Genomic DNA, 25,176 nt, shown 5'->3' with positions numbered 1-25,176 from the left:
ATTGACTGATTTAAACTATTTTGCCATGCCTACATTTCATAATTTCATGTATATGAATTATAAGTGAAAAGCATATTAGATTAACAGACAATTTTGAATTGAGGCCAAATAACTCATTTGGGGATATACTAGCACAGGGATTACAAAGCTGAATATTAAGAAACAAAAACCACATTTTAATGAGCTGTATACTCAGTGTTGGTACAAAAATAAAAGATAACATTTGGTATCACAGGTGAATCTTTTTGGTGGTATAATTTTTTAAAAAGTGCCTGTCATTTTGATATTAATGGTTTTAATCTATCTTTACTTGATTAAACCCTTAAATTAATCCTGTGTGCTCAGATGAATCAGAAGGGCTGTTTAATAATCTGTGAAGGGTCTTAACATCCTGAGTAGGAAGAGAATGATAAATTCAGAAGGGCATTATTGTTTTACACTGATTAAATCTCTGGACTATAAAGTTCTTTTCACATTTGTTGAGTTGGCTGTGTATTTCACTTCCTTTATGCTAAACCCGTTTAAAACTCTTCTCCTGAGTTAGGCACAAAGGCAACAAAGGGAGTTTCATGGTCTATTCCACTTTCAACGATCCCTGAATCTTTATGCCAAAATGCCCAACTGGTAGAAATAAACATTTAGGAAGAAGGTCAGAACTGTCTTCTCCCAGGAATTATGGATGATTGTTTTATGGTTGAGGCAGTTACATGGGCTCTTATTTTTAATTAAATAGAGCTAGTGGGATTTTGAGGATCTCAAAAGATTGGTTTTATGATGAAAATAATAATACTGCCCTCACCTGCCTAAATAGGTCTTATTTCTACAGAGATTCACTGTATCCCGTTCAACCTTTGCTATCTGTAAAATGCAGTACTTTGGAAGAAAGAATATATTAAGTCTCATAAACATGACGTAGTGAGAACAAGTTGTATCTGAATCTTATGGGAAAGAAGACTGTATGGAGAGGGTCATCTCTGATTTTAGGAAAGGGGTGGGAACTGAGTAGGGATTGGAAAGGCAACAGAGTCAAGAGTCTAAGGGATTGGTGATTAAGAAGCAACTGAAATAATATGAAACTAGTCTGGTATGCCAATGGAAAGTTCAGCCAAATTTCAGTTTTTGAAATATTAGTGATAATAGAAAGAACCTTCTTGTAAGGAAAATATTTGAGGGTAATAGCTCTTATTTTATTCAAATGCAGGTTCCCATCATGACAAGTTCTAATTCCACTGGGTAGAAACTAATTATTGAGCCCTGGGCCTGGAGGTCCTGTTCCCAGAGCTGTCACGCTTGCCTTCCCAAGCAAAAAATAATCAACCACTTTGGCTTCTTCATTTTCCTGCTCTGAGAAGTATTTGCTATCTTGAAGAATATTCGGACAGTTCATTAATTCACTTAAGATGCTTTTGAAGATCAGAAGATCTCTGGAACAAATTGCCAGATAAGCACAGGAACACAGGGTCCACTTTGAAGGCAGTAATGATTAATTGGGGGGATAAATATATACAAAACCATTAACATTGATTACTTTCAATGGGTACAATTAGTTCATGGTAGGAAGGGAGGTGAGTGGGATTTGGGGTTGAGAAAAGTGACTTTTCTTAATATTTTAAATGTTTTGATTTTTTAATTCAAAGCTAAAAAGGTAAAATAATAGCCTTTAAAAAGGAGAAAATAAAATTAAAACATTAAAAATAACAATGCAACTACTGAAAATTAGCATAGTGGTATGAATTTCACATTGACTAATTAAACATTTCAAATTTTCCTTTATTTTAAGCATATATTTGATAAGACATTCTACAAGAACTTACAATTCTCCTCTCCACAGAAGTCTCTATGTATTTAAAAATTTATGAATGGGTAATAGATAATGTTTAAAGGTAAAAGACTGAAAAAATTTTAAATAAATGCAGATGTGGTCTGAAGAATTTAGAAAGACCAAAGTAAAGTTCATCCGCATTTCTATATCTTGGACTGAAGGGAAATGAATAAATTCTATTATTTAAAGATGAGAAAAATGGAGAAAAATAAGGAAAATGTTGCTATTTTGCAAGAAAGGGGATAGGAGTATAGATAAACTTACAAGGAGAAATAGTTTTATTGAAGAGAAGCAAACAGGAAGAAAGTTAAGATTCACTGAGCACCTTGTATGCACTAGAAGCAGATCTCATTTAATCTTTCAGTACCCCTATATATTGATTTTATCATCCTCATTTGAAAGATCAAGAAATTGTCCAGTGTCCGCTGCTTTTTATCAGGATACCAAGCCAAGGACTACAGTGTAAACTGATGCAAGACTGGGTGAGATTCAGAAGGGCCAGAGAGGGGGCAGAGCACAAATGGGAACAGATAGAACCGGGTGTGTGGATCCTGCGATGCTGCTCAGCCACTGACAAATCTTTTCTTTACTTGGTGAAAAATAAAGTTTATACCCCAAGACAAATACTGGGCATAAAAGCCACAGGGCATAAATCTTCAAAGAAGTAAAAAGCTAACCTTTTCAAACAATATTGCCTCTCTCTCACTTACCAACTTTACATTTCCCTGTATGGCCCTGGAAGATGACTGGTTAGCCAGAGACGGGTAAGATTCCTCAAGGGAGGAACAACCTAAGACAGGCACAGTCGCAGGGAGACCATCAGGTGAGAAATTGGGGATCAACAGAGGTGAGGCTTAGAACCTCACCCGCCCTGTTTTGAGAGAAATCTTCTGCATCCGTGGATGTTTTATTGCCCTTGTCTAGCTTGGATTAACACTTAGTCTACAGGCACACACCTGATCATCTACATTTGCTCTCTTACAGCACTAAACTATGCTTTCTACCTTTATTTTGCATCTACCTACCACTTCAGCATTTTATTAAAAATAATAATAATAATAAAGAGAGAAATGTGGTATCCACATATAAATCAAGTATAAAAATCAAACGAATATTCATATTTGGACTGATTGTTTATAGTTGATAATGCGTGATCAAAACCGAAAGTTTCTGTGATGAATGCCCTTGTACTGTTCACCATGTAAGAACTTATTCACTATGTAAGAATTCGTTCACCATGTAAGAACTTGTTCGTTATGCTTCAGAAGATTGGAGACTGACGAGAATTAGGCTTGACGTGGATTAGTGATTGTGCATTGAGCATTGAGTCCCCTATACAGAATTTTATTGTTGTTAACAACCATTTGATCAATAAATATGAGAGATGCCCTCTCAAAAAATAAAAATAAAAATAAATAAAGTTTAAAAAGTGAACCAAAGTTGTTATCTAGTAGGCTGTTGTGGTATGGGTAACTCATATATAAAGTAAAAATAAAATAAATTGTTCCAAATTTTATATTATGGTAGAATGTCTTAAAAGTAGTTTTTTTTTCTGATTATAAACCAATACCTACATATGGAGATAAATATTGAGTGACCATAAAAAATTTTGCTAAATCACGCAGAGAAGACAAGTAGTGACTCTATAACATCTTACTACGCTGATGGTCAATGACTGTAATGGGGGTATGTGGTGGGGACTTGATAAGGTGGGGAATCTGGTAACCACAATGTTGCTCATGTGACTGAATATTAATGATACCATAATAAAAATAAATCAATATAAATTTTTTTTGCTAAATCAGATACAATCCCACTACCTAGATAACCACTATTAACATTTTATTATCATTCTTTACACTTTCAAAATGTAGGTGTGTCCCAATGGAAATCAAGCGGAACTGCATAGCTTTTTCATCTTTTCATATGTCTACATTCCATTTCCTTAAATAATGTTACAATAGTATTTTAATTGCTTTTATATGATACTCCATTGTATAGAAACTGAATTAGTGTTATTTTTAGTTATTTAAGGGTGTCTTTTCCCACTTTTTACTATTCTAAATAATAATACAACAAAAATCCTTCTAAATAAATCTTGGATTACCATTACTGATGATTTCTTTAAAAGAGAATACCAGAAATTAATATCAAGTGTGTCTTTTACTAGTTTAAAAGGAATATAAGTTTATTGTAGAAAATCTAGAAAATGAAAAATGTTTGACAATTTATAAAGAAAAAAATCACCTATACTTTTCAATGGTAATTCTTGATAACATTTTGATCTATATTTCAACTTTTATCTACGTAGCTTTAATTGCTCTTTAGTTTGATTTTTGATGGTATCTTTGCCAGATATATTTTTAAAAACAGACTTTTGTTTGTGGAGCATCACATCTTTGTCTAAATTCTGGATTAATTTACAAAACAAGAAATGACCTTTTTATTTAAATTTTTTTAAAAGTATCTTTTTGATACAATGCCTTAGATGAGTAGCATTACCAGTTTGTAGTGATTTTTTTCTTCAATTTCTTCCATGGTTTGATGAAAATCTACTCAGGATACCTCTTCTACATTTAGCAGTTTTGACCAATTTTTTCCCAAGAAATCCTGACATTTTTCTTGAGAACTTTAAAAATTATCAGTATAGTAATTATAGTAAATTATGCTAATAGTTTAACATCTTTTACATCTATAAATGTATCTGGTATGGTGATTAGTGGCTATTCACCTATGAAGTTTTCCCACTGACAGCTCCCTGCACAGCCCACAGGTGGGATGGAAAGTGATGTCCAAATTCATTACATGCTATTCCATATCTCCACTGTTAGGCACTGATATACTATCCTAATATCATTTCCTTCATTCTTCCATAAATATGTTTCATGGACACTTTTTACCATTTCCTTAGGACAAAAAAACACACACTTCCATGCCTCTACATTTGTGGGTTGAATTTCTTCAAATGAGAGTCTACTCTCTGTTCTTTCTTGGTTTATCAGATTAATTATCCTCCCTTCTTCCCTTCTGATCCACTGTCATGACCCTACCCCACTGCAGGTACAATTGATGGCTTCTTTCTCCTCTTAGGGCTTTTTGTCCTACTTCTCCACTAGACAGTAAGCTTCTAGATAGAAGGACTGTAACCAGTCATTTTTGGATTAACCTACTAAGGATAAGAAATGGAGTCAATTTAAGATCAGACTGGCTGACTGCTAGTGTTACCTAGAAAATACCATATCAACTACTTTGCTTCCTTTTCCTTAGCATTATAATGAGGCCAATCCCAAATAACTTCTGTCTACTGGAAAACTGTCATAATATACTGATTTTGTTAGAAATAAGATTTTTCACCATCTCCCACAAGAATAGCATCATAAATATGAAATCTGCAATATCTATGCTGTAAATGGCTCCTCCTTCAATGTGGTGACTTTGTGTAATGCATAATCTATACTACCTTCATATACTACCATACATGACTTCCAGTGCTAATGCTACATTTTTTCATTGTTTCTTGTTCATTTTAATCTATGAGCCAAGAGCACAAATTAAAATATTGTATGGCTTTTTTGGAGATACTGCAAACAATGTCCTTTCCACAAATTAAAATGAACCTGAAGAAAGCAGACCCCCGTAGAAGATATTATTATCATTTCATGAAAACTTACCAAAATGCTATTCATTTTTCTCTTAAGACATTCCCTGATTATTTTAAAGTTAAAAAGCAAGTGGTTCCATCCCTTTCCAGGGTAAACATGTAACATCAGTGTTAATCTACATTTGGAACCAAACACATAATACATCATTATTTGTTTATTGCTCATCTACCTACACATTATCTCATGAAGTAAATATACTAACAGTATATATGTGATTTGGGGCAAGTTATTTAAACTCTACGAATCTCAGTTTCCTCATTTACATAATGGAGAGAATATCACTTGTGGCATTGTTGGAAGAATTAAAGGAAAGACATTATCCTAAAGATGCCTTTCTTGGAGAAACCAGGATTCCATCCAATCACCTTGCTAAAGAGGTGGGCCTAAGCATAATGCTGCCCTCTCAGACATTTGGTTCACAAGGCAACCAGTGTATGTGATGTTGAACCAATTACCTGCTGTCTCTAAGAAATCAGTGCATTGAAATACTGGATGATCTAAGCTAAATAAGCTACAGAAACCTGTCCAACATGGTCTTGTAGTTAAAGCCAAAGAAGGTAACAAAAGCATAGCAATGCCACAGCACACTGGACTGTGGGAGAAAGACAAGCTGTGATTAGGCAAAAACAATTATCTTCTTGATGGAACACAATGGACATGCAAACAGAAGCACTGAAAAAGGAGGAAGGAAGGAAGAGGGAGGGAGAGAGAGAGAGAGAGAGAGAGAGAGAGAGAGAGAGAGAGAGAGAGAGAGAGAGAGAGAGAGAGAAAGTGAGGAAAAAAGTAAAAAAGAAAATGCATAGTCCCAGAGAAAGAAAGAGTAGCTGCCTGACTGATTTCTGTTTCATATGAAGCCTTAGAAATAACAAGCCTTCACTTTCAGATTTCCCTTTATCTTATCAACAAATTTTCCTCTGAGGTTGAGTTTGTTTCAATGATTAATCCAACAAACTCTTATTTGAATGAAAAGAGCATAGCACCATTTCTAGCACACATTAGACCATTAAGTTATCCCCAGTCAAGACTATAAACTCAAAGGGCAAGGAAGAAAATACAACTATATTGATATTAATTTTTTCAAATGTATCTTCTAAACCATAGGCAAAAAATATTTTTTCTTAACTGAGTTCAGTTACCATAGACAGACATGTGCTTGTTCTTATTTTTGGCTTCCTATAATACAATTCAAGTATAAAGGAAACACAGACTTCTCTCTTCTCCATCCTTTTCACACCTATTGAAAAATTATGAACACTTACAAGATTCAGTGCCATAATAATTACGAAATTGATACAGACAGCAGCAGCAGACGTTGCAAACTGCCAGTGTTGTTTGATGAAATTCCACTTGAATGATGCAAACTGTTCCATGACAACGAGGCGGTACACCACGACCGCAAATACCGCGGTGATCACCAAGGAGATCTACAGTAAGGGAGACCAGAGATAACAGCTCTCTTCTGCATCATCAACAAAATTAAAGAAAAACCATAGATCCAATACACTGCCCCCCAAGAGCCAAAGGAATTTACTTTTCCAAGGAAAGATGCATGAATTAATTTTTTTTCCTTTGAGGAACTAAATTACATTAGAGTCAAAATTAGCAGTAATTCTGTTCAAATTTCTACTTTCAAATGGAATGTTTGGAATTCATGACAGCATCTCATATAATTTCCACTTTACATTAGATAATCTTTGTTTCTCCCAGAGAGTTTTATTTAAGGATATGCACAAACTCTCCCTTTACTCCAGGAGCTGCTGTGATTTTTATTTTGTTTAATAGTATGTATTATCAAGGTATTAAACCGGATCTGGCTTCTTGAATCCTCTGGGTCACAAAATGAGTTGTTATCCTAGGACTTCCTTCTAAACCTGGAATACCACGATGTTTTGATATTGATACTTATACTTTACCATGAAGAATATTCCTGAGATAGAAACAAGAAGACGGGTGACTTTGTCTGAGGAAGGCTGATGAGGTTCAGGTTTACCACTGATGGGATTCACTCTCTCCATCTTGTAATACTTTGCTTCAAACTGGGGACGAAGTGTTTCCTATGAGAGAAACTAAAGTTACCTAAATAGCAAAGTCATAAATTAAAAATAAAAATCATTCAATAATTGATGCAAAATTCCCAGAAGTTGGCCTATTTTTATATCAAGTCTTGACAAAGATGCAACTTTTTAAAAATAAGATGAAAATTATTTTCCAAATAAACCCTAAACTGTGTATTTTTTAATTTTAATTTTTTATTGAGGTAAATACAATAAAATACAGAAATCTTAGTGCACAGATTGATGAATATTGACATGTATAAATACTCATATTAAATTATACTTAAATTAGCACAATTTTTTAGTGTGATTCATAGAATTATTGTAGAAATACTTTGAAAAAATTACATTACTTCATCATTGATCTCTCTTACCTTCATGTGATAAGAAATCTTATCAGCAAAAAACAAGAGAATATCTAATGGTGTTTAGCTGCTTCCAACTTGGACATTAAAGGCAGTGAATAATTTTTGCATCATGTATTACCCCAGTTTCCTTCTCTCCTAGTTTCCTAACATCTTACCTCCTCCTCTTCCCATTCAATAAGGTCCCAAGTATAGGTCAGTGTACTTCTTCTCCTTTTCCAAAACTCCAGGAAGACTGTGGCTGTAAACAATACTACTAATATTATTATAATTCTTTATGGAAACATGATATACTCGTCCATTACTGCTTTTCTCCTTCGGATGGATGCAAGTGCATAGAATTAAATTATTAAAATTAATTAAGTTCACATAATTTAAGTTTTGGTTTTTCCTTTGTCTCTGTACATTGTTATAAGCATGCACTCTTATAAAGAAGTAAATTTGTCACTGGGTTAAAGAAGCAGAGATTTTTGTTAGAATGATTCATCAAAGTTATGCTATGAGAGGAGGTCAATATAGTGAGCTAAATATTTTTTGTCCCTTTTGACTTGTACATCCTTACTCAAAATTACCTGGAGACCTAAATAAAACCTTCTTCAGGAATGACAATAAGGACTTTGTGCTACTTTTTTAGGACCCAGAGAGGGATCGGGGGTGAGGGAGGAAAAAAGGAAGGTTATCATGGTGGGAGGAGAAGAAAAGCGTATTCTAGGTGGACTCAGTATGGACTGGAAGGAACTGGTGGAGGAAGTACAGAAGTGCCTGAACTAGTATCTGGATTCTCTGTGTAAATAGTTTAAAAAATTCTGGTAAGTGGGCTTCACCTAATAGTGTTTAAGACTTTGTGGATGTAACTAAGAGCTCACACATGCATTCTGAAAAATCTGTGGTACTATTCATCTGCCACCTTTCCATCCATTTGTTCATTTGCTGTTCTCTTATTAGGCAAGGTACTCTAACCTCAGGGACCCCTTATTTAGTAGAGGGAGACAGTCACCTAAATAATGATAACTTACACTGTAACAAGAGTTATAATGAAGAAAGAAGCATAGTGTAAGCATAGAAACACATGCCTTTGGGGGAAAATATGCAAGCATTTGATAAAAACAAATGAGAGAGGCCCTCTTTCCTGCTTTCTTTCATTCTCCTCTTAACTTAATGCACAAGAATGCCAGGGGAAAGATGATCCTGAGGTGCTGTTGTCTTTTTCTTTGTAATTAAAAATCAGGACCAATATTGGTTAGGAAAAAAATACAATGTTCCTAATTACATTAGCATTCATTTTAGCTCACTAAAATTTATAAGCCCTTTCTCACATCATTTCATTTTGTCACTTTCAAAACACACGTGGAAGGTTTTATTGCCATTGGATGTTGGAAACAAAGCTGCTAACCTACTGTGTCCAAATCATGCCTTCAATAAATAGCACAGCCAGGACTGAACCTCTACCTAGTTACCCCTCACCCTTATAGTGAGAAGATGCAGTCTTCAGGGTCTGTTCTTTCTTTTATTTCAGGCCTGCCTTAAGTACTACTTTTACTGATTTTATGTCAAGTTCTAACAGAGTAGGTATGGCAACAAGAATTGAGACAGCCAAACTCCACTGATAGTTAAGACAAACGAAGTTCTCCAAATACTGGATCTGCTTTAAAAAGAGTCTGCCACAAACACTGTTACCAACAGGGAGATCTAGACCTTGAGAGGAAAGTGGGAGGTGGAGGAAGTAAACTGAAGAAAAGACACAGAGAAAGCATCTATTAAAAAAGGAAAATTGGGGGTGGAGCCAGGATGGTGGCATGAGTAGAGCAGCGAAATCTCCACCCAAAACCACATATATCTATGAAAATATAACAAAGACAACTCTTCCTAAAATAGAGACCAGAGGACACAGGACAACATCCAGACCACATCCACACCTGCGAGAACCCAGCGCCTCACAAAGGGGATAAGATACAAGCCCCAGCCCTGCAGGACCCAAGCACCCCTCCCCCTGGCCCCTGGCAGGTGGAGAGGAGTCAGCAGGGAGGGAAAGAGAGCCCAGGACTGCTGAACACCCAGCCCCAGGATTCCGGACCAGAGCGCAGACACAGTGCATGCATGTGGTCCTGGATACTAGGGAAACAGGGCAGCAGGACTGGTGAGCGGGTGCCTGAGGCTGACGCCGGAGAACAAAGAAATGGGAGCGTTTTTTTTTTTTTTTTTGGCGAGTGCTTTTTGGAAGCCTTAAGGGGACAGGAACCCCAATACTAGGGAAACAGGGCAGCAAGACCGGTGAGTGGGTGCCTGAGACCGGCGCCTGAGGACAAAGAAAATCACGCGTTTTTTTCCTTTTTTTTTTTTTTTCCTCTTTCGTTGTTGCTGATGTTGTTTCGGTTTGGAGAGTGCTTTTTGGAAGTCTTAAAGGGGCAGGACAGGACACTTAGACCAGAGGCAGGGAATCTGAGAATCTCTGGGCACTCTAATCCCCTGGGCAACAGGGAGCACAGACGACCCTTACGGATATAAATAGCCTCACGGCTGCTCCCCCTCCAACGGGGCTCCACCACTTTGGAGGAGCAGCCTTAGCCAGGCCACGCCCACAGCAACAGCGGAGATAAATTCCATACCAAACGGGCAGGTAGCAGAAGCCCTGTCTGTGCACTGCACAGCTGACAAGCATAAGCCGCTAGAGGTCGCTATTCTCCCAGGAGAGGAAGGCCACAAACCAAGAAGAAGGGAAGCTCTTCCAGCAGTCACTCATACCAGCTCTGCAAACTATCTCTATCACCATGAAAATGCAAAACTACAGGCAGACAAAGATCACAGAGACAACACCTGAGAAGGAGACAGACATAACCAGTCCTCCTGAAAAAGAATTCAAAATAAAAATCATGAACATGCTGACAGAGATGCAGAGAAAAATGCAAGAGCAATGGGATGAGATGCAGAGAAAAATGCAAGAGCAATGGGATGAAATCCAGAGTGAGATCACAGATGTCAGGAAGGAGATCACAGAAGTGAAACAATCCCTGGAAGGATTTATAAGCAGAATGGATAAGATGCAAGAGGCCATTGAAGGAATAGAAGCCAGAGAACAGGAACGTATAGAAGCTGACATAGAGAGAGATAAAAGGATCTCCAGGAATGAAACAACACTAAGAGAACTATGTGACCAAGCCAAAAGGAATAATATTCGTATTATAGGGGTACCAGAAGAAGAAGAAAGAGGAAAAGGGATAGAAAGTCTCTCTGAAGAAATAATGGCTGAAAACTTCCCCAAACTGGGGGAGGAAATAATCGAACAGACCACGGAATTACACAGAACCCCCAACAGAAAGGATCCAAGGAGGACAACACCAAGACACATAATGATTAAAATGGCAAGGATCAAGGACAAGGAAAGAGTTTTAAAGGCAGCTAGAGAGAAAAAGGTCACCTATAAAGGAAAACCCATCAGGCTAACATCAGACTTCTCGACAGAAACCCTACAGGCCAGAAGAGAATGGCATGATATATTTAATGCAATGAAACAGAAGGGCCTTGAACCAAGGATACTGTAACCAACACGACTATCATTTAAATATGATGGCGGGATTAAACAACTCCCAGACATGCAAAAGCTGAGGGAATTTGCTGCCCACAAACCACCTCTACAGGGCATCCTACAGGGACTGCTCTAGATGGGAGCACTCCTAAAAAGAGCACAGAACAAAAGACACAACATATGAAGAATGGAGGAGGAGGAATAAGAAGGGAGAGAAGAAAAGAATCTCCAGACAGTGTGTATAACAGCTCAATAAGCGAGCTAAGTTAGGTAGTAAGATACTAAAGAAGCTAACCTTGAATCTCTGGTAACCACGAATCTAAAGCCTGCAATGGCAATAAGTACATATCTCTCAATAGTCACCCTAAAAGTAAATGGACATAATGCACCAATCAAAAGACACAGAGTAATAGAATGGATAAAAAAGCAAGACCCATCTATATGCTGCTTACAAGAAACTCACCTCAAACCCAAAGACAAACATAGACTAAAAGGAAAGGGATGGAAAAACATATTTCAGGCAAACAACAGTGAGAAGAAAGCAGGGGTTGCAGTACTAAAATCAGACAAAATAGACTTCAAAACAAAGAAAGTAACAAGAGATAAAGAAGGACACTACATAATGATAAAGGGCTCAGTCCAACAAGAGGATATAACCATTCTAAATATATATGCACCCAACACAGGAGCACCAGCATTTGTGAAACAAATACTAACAGAACTAAAGAGGGAAATAGACTGCAATGCATTCATCTTAGGAGACTTCAACACACCACTCACCCCAAAGGATAGATCCACTGGGCAGAAAATAAGTAAGGACACACAGGCATTGAACAGCACACTAGAACAGATAGACCTAACAGACATCTATAGAACTCTACATCCAAAAGCAACAGGATATACATTCTTCTCAAGTGCACATGGAACATTCTCCAGAATAGACCACATAGTAGCTCACAAAAAGAGCCTCAGTAAATTCCAAAATATTGAAATTCTACCAACCAATTTTTCAGACCACAAAGGTATAAAACTAGAAATAAATTCTACAAAGAAAACAAAAAGGCTCACAAACACATGGAGGCTTAACAACATGCTACTAAATAATCAATGGATCAATGAACAAATCAAAATAGAGATCAAGGAATATTTAGAAACAAATGACAACAACAACACAAAGCCCCAACTTCTGTGGGATGCAGCAAAAGCAGTCTTAAGAGGAGAGTATATAGCGATCCAGGCACACTTGAAGAAGGAAGAACAATCTCAAATGAATAGTCTAACATCACAATTATCAAAACTGGAAAAAGAAGAACAAATGAGGCCTAAAGTCAGCAGAAGGAGGGACATAATAAAGATCAGAGAAGAAATAAACAAAATTGAGAAGAATAAAACAATAGCAAAAATCAACGAAACCAAAAGCTAGTTCTTTGAGAAAATAAACAAAATAGATAAGCCTCTAGCCAAACTTATTAAAAGAAAAAGAGAATCAACACAAATCAACATAATCAGAAATGAGAACAGAAAAATCACGACAGACTCCACAGAAATACAAAGAATTATTAAAGACTACTATGAAAACCTATATGCCAACAAGCTGGAAAACCTAGAAGAAATGGACAACTTCCTAGAAAAATACAACCTCCCAAGACTGACCAAGGAAGAAACACAAAAGTTAAACAAACCAATTATGAGCAAAGAAATTGAAATGGTAATCAAAAAACTACCCAAGAACAAAACCCCGGGGCCGTATGGATTTACCTCGGAATTTTATCAGACACACAGAGAGGACATAATACCCATTCTCCTTAAAGTGTTCCAAAATATAGAAGAAGAGGGAATACTCCTAAACTCATTCTATGAAGCCAACATCACCATAATACCAACACCAGGCAAAGACCCCACCAAAAAAGAAAATTATAGACCAATATCCCTGATGAATGTAGATGCAAAAATACTCAATAAAATATTAGCAAACAGAATTCAACAGTATATCGAAAGGATCATACAACATGACCAAGTGGGATTCATCACAGGGATGCAAGGATGGTAGAACATTCGAAAATCCATCAACATCATCCACCACATCAACAAAAACAAAGACAAAAACCACATGATGATCTCCATAGATGCTGAAAAAGCATTTAACAAAATTCAACATCCATTCATGATAAAAACTCTCAGCAAAATGGGAATAGAGGGCAAGTACCTCAACATAATAAAAGCCATATATGATAAACCCACAGCCAGCATTATACTGAACAGCAAGAAGCTGAAAGCATTTCCTATGAGATCGGGAACAAGACAGGGATGCCCACTCTCCCCACTGTTATTTAACATAGTACTGGAGGTCCTAGCCACGGCAATCAGACAAAACAAAGAAATACAAGGAATCCAGATTGGTAAAGAAGAAGTTAAACTGTCACTATTTGCAGATGATATAATACTGTACATAAAAAACCCTAAAGACTCTACTCCAAAACTACTAGAACTGATATCAGAATATAGCAAAGTTGCAGGGTACAAAATTAACACACAGAAATCTGTAGCTTTCCTATACACTAACAATGAATCAATAGAAAGAGAAATCAGGAAAACAATTCCATTCACCATTGCATCAAAAAGAATAAAATACCTAGGAATAAACCTAACCAAAGAAGTGAAAGACTTATACTCTGAAAACTACAAGTCACTCTTAAGAGAAATTAAAGGGGACACTAATAAATGGAAACTCATCTCATGCTCATGGCTAGGAAGAATTAATATTGTCAAAATGGCCATCCTGCCCAAAGCAATATACAGATTTGATGCAATCCCTATCAAATTACCAGCAACATTCTTCAATGAATTGGAACAAATAATTCAAAAGTTCATATGGAAACACCAAAGACCCCGAATAGCCAAAGCAATCCTGAAAAAGAAGAATAAAGTAGGGGGGATCTCACTCCCCAACTTCAAGCTCTACTACAAAGTCATAGTAATCAAGACAATTTGGTACTGACACAAGAACAGAGCCACAGACCAGTGGAACAGATTAGAGACTCCAGAAATTAACCCAAACATATATGGTCAATTAATATTTGATAAAGGAGCCATGGACATACAATGACAAAATGACAGTCTCTTCAACAGATGGTGTTGGCAAAACTGGACAGCTACATGGAGGAGAATGAAACTGGACCATTGTCTCACCCCATATACAAAGGTAAACTCAAAATGGATCAAAGACCTGAATGTAAGTCATGAAACCATTAAACTCTTGGAAAAAAACATAGGCAAAAACCTCTTAGACATAAACATGAGTGACCTCTTCTTGAACATATCTCCCCGGGCAAGGAAAACAACAGCAAAAATGAGCAAGTGGGACTACATTAAGCTGAAAAGCTTCTGTACAGCGAAAGACACCATCAATAGAACAAAAAGGAACCCTACAGTATGGGAGAATATATTTGAAAATGACAGATCCGATAAAGGCTTGACGTCCAGAATATATAAAGAGCTCACACGCCTCAACAAACAAAAAACAAATAACCCAATTAAAAAATGGGCAGAGGAACTGAAGAGACAGTTCTCTAAAAAAGAAATAGAGATGGCCAACAGACACATGAAAAGATGCTCCACATCGCTAATTATCAGAGAAATGCAAATTAAAACTACAATGAGGTATCACCTCACACCAGTAAGGATGGCTGCCATCCAAAAGACAAACAACGACAAATGTTGGCGAGGCTGTGGAGAAAGGGGAACCCTCCTACACTGCTGGTGGGAATGTAAATTAGTTCAACCATTGTGGAAAGCAGTATGGAGGTTCATCAAAATGCTCAAAACAGACCTACCATTTGACCCAGGAATTCCACTCCTAGGAATTTACCCTAAGAACGCAGCAATCAAGTTTGAGAAAGACAGATGTACCCCTATGTTTACTGCAGCACTATTTACAATAGCCAAGAATTGGAGGCAACCTAAATGTCCATCGGTAGATGAATGGATAAAGAAGATGTGGTACATATACACAATGGAATACTACTCAGCCATAAGAAGAGGGAAAATCCTACCATTTGCAGCAACAAGGATGGAGCTGGAGAGTATTATGCTCAGTGAAATAAGCCAAGCGGAGAAAGAGAAATACCAAATGATTTCACTCATCTGAGGAGTATAAGAACAAAGGAAAAACTGAAGGAACAAAACAGCAGCGGAATTACAGAACCCAAAAATGGACTAACAGGTACCAAAGGGAAAGGAACTGGGGAGGATGGGTGGGCAGGGTGGGATAAGAGGGGGGAAGAAGAAAGGGGGTATTAAGATTAGCATGCATGGGGGGGAGGGAGAAAAGGGGAGGGTGGGCTGTACAACACAGAGAGGACAAGTAGTGATTCTACAACCTTTTGCTACGCTGATGGACAGTAACTGTAATGTGGTTGTTAGGGGGGACCTGATATAGGGGAGAGCATAGTAAACATAGTATTCTTCATGTAAATGTAGATTAAAGATTAAAAATAAAAAAGAAAGAAAGAAAGAAAATGGGTATTACTCGTTGATAGGATAAAACCATTGGTAAATCATAGATCAATGCATGCTTTAAATATCCTTAATGTTGATCACGTAAAGGGTGTCAGATGATCAGCTATGGAGGTACTCTTTTCTGATAATATTCCTTTCTCTTAATAAAAAAAAAAAAAGTTCCTGTGTGCTGACCTCCAATGAGTTCTACACAGTGGTATAGAGGGCATGTCAAAGTGTGGGCAAAAGGTCTGTTTGTTTCTATGCAGAAGATCAAGGCCTAGCTTAGCTACCCAGAAAATGAGCTAAGATACGATATGAGGAGGAGCTTCCGGCATCAGCACTCTCTGGAGGACTTGTGCCAGGGGATGATCATCAAAAAGCCTCCACAGGGATCCGGGCGATGCTGCGGTTGTGGCTGCATCCAGCCCACCGTTTCCTGGACTTGCCATAGGAATGAGGAGGGAGATGTCTAGGCTGGCATGTGCATACAGTGAGACAACGAATTTGACCGGATCTGTACTGTTGGAACTCAACCAGGAGTTGGGAAGGGTGCAAGTTGTAGCACTCCAAAATCTTATGACTATAGACTATCTACGGTTAAAAGAACATATGGGATGTGAACAGATCCCAGAAATGGGTTGCTTTAATTTGTTTGATTTCTCTCAGACTGTTCAAGTACAGTTGGACAATATCCATCATATCATAGACAAATTTTCACAAATGCCTAGGGTGCCTAAATGGTTTTCTTGGCTTCACTGGAGATGGATGGTAATTACAGATTTGCTTTGTTTATGTCACCGTATTCCTATTATGTTAATATGTGAGCGCAAGTTAGTTGGTAGTTTAAAACCTATACATGCTTAAGGTACTCTACAAGAAGATATGTCAAAGAAATAATCAATCCTCCCATGTTTTCTTCCACATGCTACCTCTATAACTTTTCTTCTTCCTTCCTAATTACAACCCTTAAATAGAATTTGTGCCTCATATCGAATTTACCGAGTATCATAATTCCTCCAGGTGGTAAAGATACCTCAAGACAAGTGCTGGGCATAGAAGCCACAGGGCATAAATCTGCAAAGAAGTAAAAAGCTAACCTTTTCAAACAATATTGCCTCTCTCTCACTTACCAACTTTACATTTCCCTGTATGGCCCTGGAAGATGACTGGTTAGCCAGAGACGGGTAAGATTCCTCAAGGGAGGAACAACCTAAGACAGGCACAGTCGCAGGGGGCCATCAGGTGAGAAATTGGGGATCAACAGAGGTGAGGCTCAGAACCTCACCCCCACTGTTTTGAGAGAAATTTTCTGCATCCGTGGATGTTTTATTGCCCTTGTCTAGCTTGGATTAACACTTAGTCTACAGGCACACACCTGATCATCTACATTTGCCCTCTTACAGCACTAAACTATGTTTTCTACCTTTATCTTGCATCTACCTACCACTTCATCATTTTATTAAAAATAAAAATAATAATAATAATGAACAGAGAAATGTGGGATCCACATATAAATCAAGTATAAAAATCAAACGAATATTCATATTTGACCTGATTTATAGTTGATAATGCGTGATCAAAACCGAAAGTTTCTGTGATGAATGCCCTTGTACTGTTCACCATGTAAGAACTTATTCACTATGTAAGAATTCGTTCACCATGTACAAACTTGTTCGTTATGCTTCAGAAGATTGGAGACTGATGATAATTAGGCTTGGGGTGGATTAATGATTGTACATTGAGCATTGAGTCCCCTATACAGAATTTTATTGTTGTTAACAACCATTTGATCAATAAATATGAGAGATGCCCTCTCAAAAAAAAAAAAGTTTTAGCATCTTCTTCACTATACTTCTGTGGGGAGGGACTAATAGGGGAGGAATAGGGGAAAGAGGTCAATTCCAAAGAAATGAAGTTAAATATATCTGAATATGGTGACCCAAAGGAATTCCAAGTATTGTTTTGATCAGAAGAGATAAAAATTTAAGGCTTTCTCAAAAGAAGACTCAGCTGAAACAACAGTTTATAAGAGCAATAGCCCTGAGGTTGCCAATTTGGAAAACAGCCAAGTACTACTAAAGACTTCCCTCTATTCTCCAGGTTTATTTTCAGCAACATCCTTAAGCTAATATGCCTTCCCCACACCATATTGCAACATTGCTATACATGAGACAGAAATACAAACCTCACGAAACAAAGGTTCTACAATTAGCAGAAGGGCCATGACCTTGGAACACTTTCAATTTCCATGCCTGGGGAAAATTACTGTTTTTCTGGGTAACACGTCACAGAAATACAACTAACGGAGTTTTCTACTAAGGTAGGCTAATAAATATACAAGGAGCATGTGTGAAGAGGCATATTTTGAAAAGTTGGGCTGAACTGTATTTGACACAGGCTCGCCTAGAACTGGCTAGTTAAGACTTGCTTATCTTGTTAAATTTCCTCTTTGTTTAAGGACATGGAATCTCTAACTTTACTTCCTATTTCCCTCTCCCCACTTTCTCCCTACTATTAAACAAGAAAACAATAATAGGCTCTATGAACATGATAAGGTCAGCATTTTAACCCTAAACATTGGAATTCTTCACCAATTCCTAAAATCAGACTTGATATCATCTCCCTTAAGAAAATTCACTTAGAAGTAAAGAAGCTACACTAAAACAGCTAAATTGAACTGAATGGCTAAGTAATTGGAGGAGTCCACACAAATAAAAACTTGTCAGCTTTTGCCATGGATTTTTTAATATAATACAATGTAAGCACAGGATTAATTTTTCAAAGGCTCTTTCCTTATCTCATCATTCAACTACCTAATACACTTTCTTTCCTCTTTTCTGCTGAACATTTTCTGATTACAAATGTAATACCAGCAAAAATAACTGGAAGAGCACCTTGTCTTGTTCGCTTCTGAAATGCAGGAGTTTAGGAGTGTCTGCCATATAAAGGCTTTCAATACATATATACTGCATGAATTAATTCAACCTGTAAAGAAGAAAATAAAACTCACCTACACTATGGCCGTCAATAAACAGCTATGGTTAAAAGTTTTGGTAGTTCTATCCAATGTATTTTTCTTGAGCTATACATTTATGACATATATTGCTGACAGAGGTATGGCCATACATAATTTATGACAAAAGAAGAAAACAAACAAACAAACTCATAACTGAATCTCTTAAGAGCCTCACCCCACTCATAGGTTGGCCCATCCTCCCCAAGAAACCTCACCTGGACCAGGTACCTGTCTAGTTAACCTGTGGAGTAATTTGTGGTCTCCAACCAAGTGCTCTAGAACTAATGTCCACGTGCATTCTGGTTGGCCAGTGCCAGAGCTCAAAACATTGTTAATTATTTGACTTTTCACTTTATAAGCATCCCTCTGGAACTCAGTACAGTTTAATCAGAGTTGTACTTGGCACCATAGGTGAATGCCAACCACTGTAAAAAAGATTACTAACTTCACTTTTATAATAAGTATAATAAAATGTATCTTCTTGATCAAGTTACAATGATCCTCGGAAGAACATCTAGGAAAGGCAATGTGACTGCTGGGGAAAGACCATGGCTTGGGGTAGGAATGTTCTGGGTTTCAAAGCTGCCTTTACCCTTTTCTAATTGTGTGACTTTGTCAAATGATTAAACAATGACAAGCCTTCAATTTTACAACTTAAAAATGAGAATAGGAGAACTGTCTTCACAGGGGTGTTGTACAAATTAAATGAAGTGAAATTTGTAAGTGCTCTAACTATGGTAAATTCAACTTCAGAGTATAATAAAATTTAATAAGCAATATTTTCAACATTCTACTAGCTGTTATATATAGGAAACGTTGTAGACAAATCTCTTTGTTTCCATTGCATAAAGATATTGCACACTTTTCTTCAAGAAAAGTAGAACTGTCAATCACTTATATTTTAATTTTATAAAAATTCAGTCATAATTAGTTTCCACATAATACTTTCCATATTTCTGCCTGTGACCTAGAAAATGACTTGTCTTTTTTCTTATTCTCCTTTAAGAGTGTAAAGATGCATTTAGAATAAATAATTCAATTCAAAACTTATTTTTTGAGAGCATAAGGTTGGTTTATTCCTATAGAGAGAATACAAAAAGTGAAAGTGAGTTGTGTCATATTCCCAAAGGGGAAGAAGAGAACTAGCATTTAACATGCATATACAATGTCCCAGACCTTGTGCTAGATACTTTTTAATTAACTAATATAATTTCCACAACAACCTAGGAGAAATAAAGATTATTAATCTCAATCAGTAAATAAGCAAGTTGAAGCTCTTGGCATTTAGTTACCTGAGGAAGTCATTTGGTTGAAATTCACATCCAGATCAAAATATTGACCTTTTTCCATGCCAAAGGAAAAAATATTCCAAACACAGTTTGGGATAGAACTTTCTGAGCTATATACTTTGTGACATCTTTCTAGGAAGAAATTAGCACCAGAGACAAAATGTTTCAGCACATTTCTAATAGACCTAAATGTGATTGAGAACTCCTGGAGTTAGCTGCTCAGCCACCCAGTGGCCATCAATCAACTGTCTAAAGTCTTTTGACCTGCATCCTTAAAAATTTTGTTTGGAGTCTACAAATGATTACTAACAACTCTCTTTTCTTATAAATGTCTCTACCAAGACAAATCTTTGCATTGGTATTTTAGAGGATTTTCCTTTTAAGTAAAACTATAATAAAATTTAATTGCCTGAAAAAGATAATTATTTTTTTTATTAGATCATTATATCTTAATTTGTGGAGACAGACATGCAGAGGGCAACATAATGCTTTTTGGCCCACAGTTGAAATACTCAATTAGTTAAAGAATGATTAAGTTGCCTATATAGAAAATTTGGATTTGTGTAAAAGCTTTCTGTAGACACAGCCAGCAACTGACATCCCCAAATATTGGTGGTAGAGGAGCTCTGAGTGTTTCTGACTAATGAAATGTTGAGTCAGGGATACATTTACTTTGGCTCTAGTATGATGTATTTGTGTGAGTTGCAGGGACTTCCACACATTATTCAATTATGGCCCATTATGCTAATGCAGCAATGTAGTGATGATTCTGAGGAAACTCTTTCCAGTTTACATGCTGACTCTTTCAGGTGCCAGGCCAGGCACTGTATGGGGAGATGCATGTTCTATGGTGTCCAGTACTAGTAATGGAAGAAAAATAAGACCTGAAATATATGGAGCCAAAAACTACTCTATGGAAAATAATTTAAAAAATTTCAACTCATGTATGAAACACACTAGGGATTTTCTCAAATTTACAATATTAAAACTGTGCATGACATTACCAATAACAAATAATGAAGCTGAAATAAATTTCTCACAACTATCAAGATAACTTTCAACTAACCATGCTAGAGAGAGAAAAGACTGAATACTTTTTCTATGCTTTCTATGAAATATGTTTTAAATATATGAAGAGGTTAAAAGAGCTATAGACAAAAATGTAGGACAAAAATTATGACAGAGATGCATCACTTTATTTATGTTTACTTTTCTGGATTTTGGTTTTCTGTGTATTTATGATTATTTTCTAGCTTAGTTACTTTGTACCTTATTTGTATTCCTTATTTCGCATTATTTTCTTAAAGAAAACTTCCAAAATTGTGTCTGCTTCCCATGAGTGGCCATAATGCACCAACATTAATGTGCCAGTCATCCTGCAAAATGTCTTACACGTTAACTCATTAAATCTTCAAAATACCTCCATGTAGAAGAAATGATTTTATTGCCTTTTTACTGGTAATGATAGCAGAGTTCAGTAAGCATAATGAACTCATCCTAAAATGAACTTGGCTCTCTATCCTAGGTCACTCTGACTCCTTAGGCTGGGTTTCTGGTTTAAAGTTCTCATTTTCAAAGAAGGGTATTGATAGCAACCCTACACATCTTTCTTTAAGGATTCTCTCTTGATTTAGCACACAAATTTCTTGCCTTTACTGTAACTAACATCTTCTAGGAACTGTCAGCCTAGTTAAACATAACATATTTTCCTTGGTCTCTACAAAGTGTTTAGGGTGCTTATAGTCCTTTAAAATGGATGAGAAAGCCACTTGTCATCGTTATTTAATGCTTCTGAACTTGATTTCAAAATCCCCGTCAGGTCCTGAAGTAGTTTCCTTTTGCTTCTGCCCCAGCTTTTGAGCCAAGGAACAAATCGAGATTCTTCTTCAGAGTGTGCAAACCTAGCCTAGGCACCTCATTCTATCCTCTCCAGGTCATGGCTCAGCACGAAAACACAGCAAATAAACTCTGTGCTGTTGCTGCTGGGGTTATTATTTAGCTATTCTTATTTTTTAACCCAGAAAACAACCCAATTGGACATCTCAGGACTTCCTAATCATTTGCCTTGCTATATAAATAAATAAATAAATAAATAAATATATATTTACACTTTCTCAGGTGATGGCTATTTGTCTCCCACACCAGCAGGTGCTGAAATAAGGCAGTGTGCATTTCTTGTTCCTCAGTGCTGCTTCCAGACCATTTTCTCTCCCACCTCCTTAAAGACTCACAGATTTGAGTCTTAGATTGTCAATCCATACTTCCTACTATCTCTCCTTGTGGAAGTCATCTTCCACTCTGAGGATACTTTTCCAACTTTCCTGAGGAGTCTTGAACTCTTGGCTTAGGGTAACTCTTATCAACATGACTCCCAAAATAATTATTAAAAATTACATTATACAGAGATAATCTTTCTAAAACCTTGGGCTCCGAGTTCTTCGGTCTCTTCCTTCAAAGTTGCTTTCTCCCAGTCTACCTCACTCATGTATTCTCTTGATCAGTGACTGCAAATCCTCTGCATTCTTCAGTTATCACCGCCATCCATCGAGATCACTCTCTATCAACTCCAGTTCCAACAAGCTGTAGACCCAGATTTCAACCCATTGACTCCAGGATATTTTCACTCTCCTTTCCTCCCTTGGGCCCTCACTTTATTCTACCTGTATCTTAGTTATTCTCACCCACTGCACCATAACTCTCTTACTTCACTTTTCATAAACCCACAGTTTGAACATGACCCTAGTTAAAAACAATAGTCTATCTAGTATATATCCGTATTCATGGACATGAACATCACTGGAGAAAAACACAGCTATGTCGGGTGACTCCTCTTATTTTAGTGATTTCAGTGGACACTTAAGGCTGCCATTCTGTCAAACTTCCTCTTCTCCCCTTTAACACACAGCACCTGCACTTCTACCACTCTCAGATGAAATTCTCCTGTCTCTACCTGGTCATTAAAAATATTCAGAAAAAATTATCCATCAAAACCACATCCACTCACTTATCTACATATGTGCCCATAGCTTCTACATTCTCACTGACACACATACATCACAGAAGATGGATGCACTTCCAGCTAAAATAAACTTTTCTGGTGAACTAGCTCCCATACCTTATCACCTGCTAAAGGAAACTGCTCAAGTATCTAGATGTAAATCATAAAGATCTCTAAGGAATATCTTTAAATGAAAATTTAAAAAGCAGATTTTGATCTGAATGAGCCAACAATTGAGAGAATATTCTAGTAGAAATAAGCTTGCAGATGTCTTATGCTTAATATACTCACTTATTTTTGTTATTATTGTTAAATGTATTTACTTGCTCACATATACATTCATTCATTTTTTCACTCACACATTTATTGAGCATTTAGTTTGTGCTAGGCATTACTCTAGATCTGTAGATACAGCAATGAAAAAAGCAGACAAACAAATGCTTGCGTTCCTGGGCTTTCTAGTACAGGAACAGACCATAGACAACAAAAATATGTAAGATATAGGGTATGTTGGATGGCAGTAAGTGCTCCAGAGAAAAAAATTCAGGGAAAGGAAATAAAGATAAGGCTAGAAGGGCTATAGTTTTAAGACCAGGGCAAGCTTATCTGTCATTGAGAAAGAATTGGAAAGCAGTCAATATTTATTGAGTAATTGCTATAAGGTGTAGACACAAACTCAAAATAATTCGGTATGTGTATCTACTTATATTGGATTCAGCTCAAATTTTATTCACATTGACTCTGAAGTTTTACTTTTTACCATCTCTAAACAAAATTTATTATAGTTATCATTAATTGAGCCCTATTAAGTTCAACTAACATAGAATTACTCAACCTACTTTATCTCATAGACTCCCCAAAGGCAACTAGGAGATAAGCATCACTCTCTAATTTACAAGTGAGAAAACAGTTTTTGAAATGTGATAGTTATCAGGCAAGATTATGAAACTGGTAAGTGGCAAAGCCAGAATTCAACGGGGAGACTGTGACCTGGTAGCCTCTTCCTACCATGCACACTGCTCCCTTGGTGATTATGAGAAGAAGCCCAGAGTTCTGACACTGAATAAAGATGTGGTGGGGCCATCCTCTGCTAACAGAGCTCTTCTGGCAACATGCAGAGTGCACATGGGAACAATGGCAATGCCCTGAAGAAAGTTAATGTTCACTCCTGAAACGTCTCCATCACCTTTAAGCAACATCCTCCTTCCCATGCCCTCTTGCTTTATTTACTTATTTATTTGATGAAACCGGAGGGGGAGATAAAAAACAAAGTGAACTCCTATTGTGTCAGGCCCTAATTAGTACCCTAAACTGCCCAATGAAATACTCTGAATCCATGAGCAGCTAGAAGCCTTTCTAAGCATCTCTTAGAAATTAGTGAAAATGTAATACACTAAACCAGTGGTCTTCAAAATTCTTATGTAATCTCTAACATAATTTTTTAAAACTACTCATCCTCTTGTATATTTTTATAATGACATCCAAAATATTTATTTTCATCATAAATGCAAAGGATATAATTTTCAGCACATTACATTATAAAAATGTAATTTTAAAATATAACTTTTATATTAGTCTTATATATAACTTCAGTTACATATTAGTCATACAGTAACATATATGTGTATAAAATATAAAATACAACTTTTATATTATATCCATTAGTGACAATAATATGACTTCATGTTCTGGAAACTGTTCTTGTTAGTGGTTCCACAATTTTGGACAAAGAGAAGGTATTTCTTCTTCCAGTATGTATTGTGAGACTTAATTAATGGGTGTAGAGTAATTGGAGAGTGCAAGACAAAAGTCCCCATAGTAGGAAAGTACAAAAAAAACCTATTGAAACACTGTACAATGTGTCATCTCAGCTGGCTTGGATGATAAAAATAATCAGGTAATTGTCCCTTATTGTTGAGCTCCTCTGGAGAAAGAAGGGCCAAAATG

The 25,176-nt window shown here is 36.7% G+C and overlaps 1 protein-coding gene across 2 annotated transcripts in view; it reads right to left on the bottom strand.

The window, feature by feature from the left end:
- Positions 1–25,176, bottom strand: part of ANO3 (anoctamin 3) — a 258,609-nt gene that overhangs the window by 29,745 nt on the left and 203,688 nt on the right. For both annotated transcript variants that reach the window (XM_073216340.1, XM_073216341.1), the window contains 3 exons: positions 8,062–8,144; positions 7,398–7,538; positions 6,744–6,908 (listed from right to left, as the gene is read on the bottom strand). In XM_073216340.1, coding sequence (XP_073072441.1) covers positions 6,744–6,908; positions 7,398–7,538; positions 8,062–8,144 — 389 coding nt within the window. The remainder of the gene's footprint in view (positions 1–6,743; positions 6,909–7,397; positions 7,539–8,061; positions 8,145–25,176) is intronic.

This window comes from Manis javanica, chromosome 11 (assembly GCF_040802235.1).
Source record: "Manis javanica isolate MJ-LG chromosome 11, MJ_LKY, whole genome shotgun sequence".
Lineage (NCBI taxonomy): Eukaryota > Metazoa > Chordata > Mammalia > Pholidota > Manidae > Manis > Manis javanica.
The sequence above is the reverse complement of the archived record's forward strand: the minus strand, read 5'-3'. Positions and strand labels throughout refer to the sequence as shown.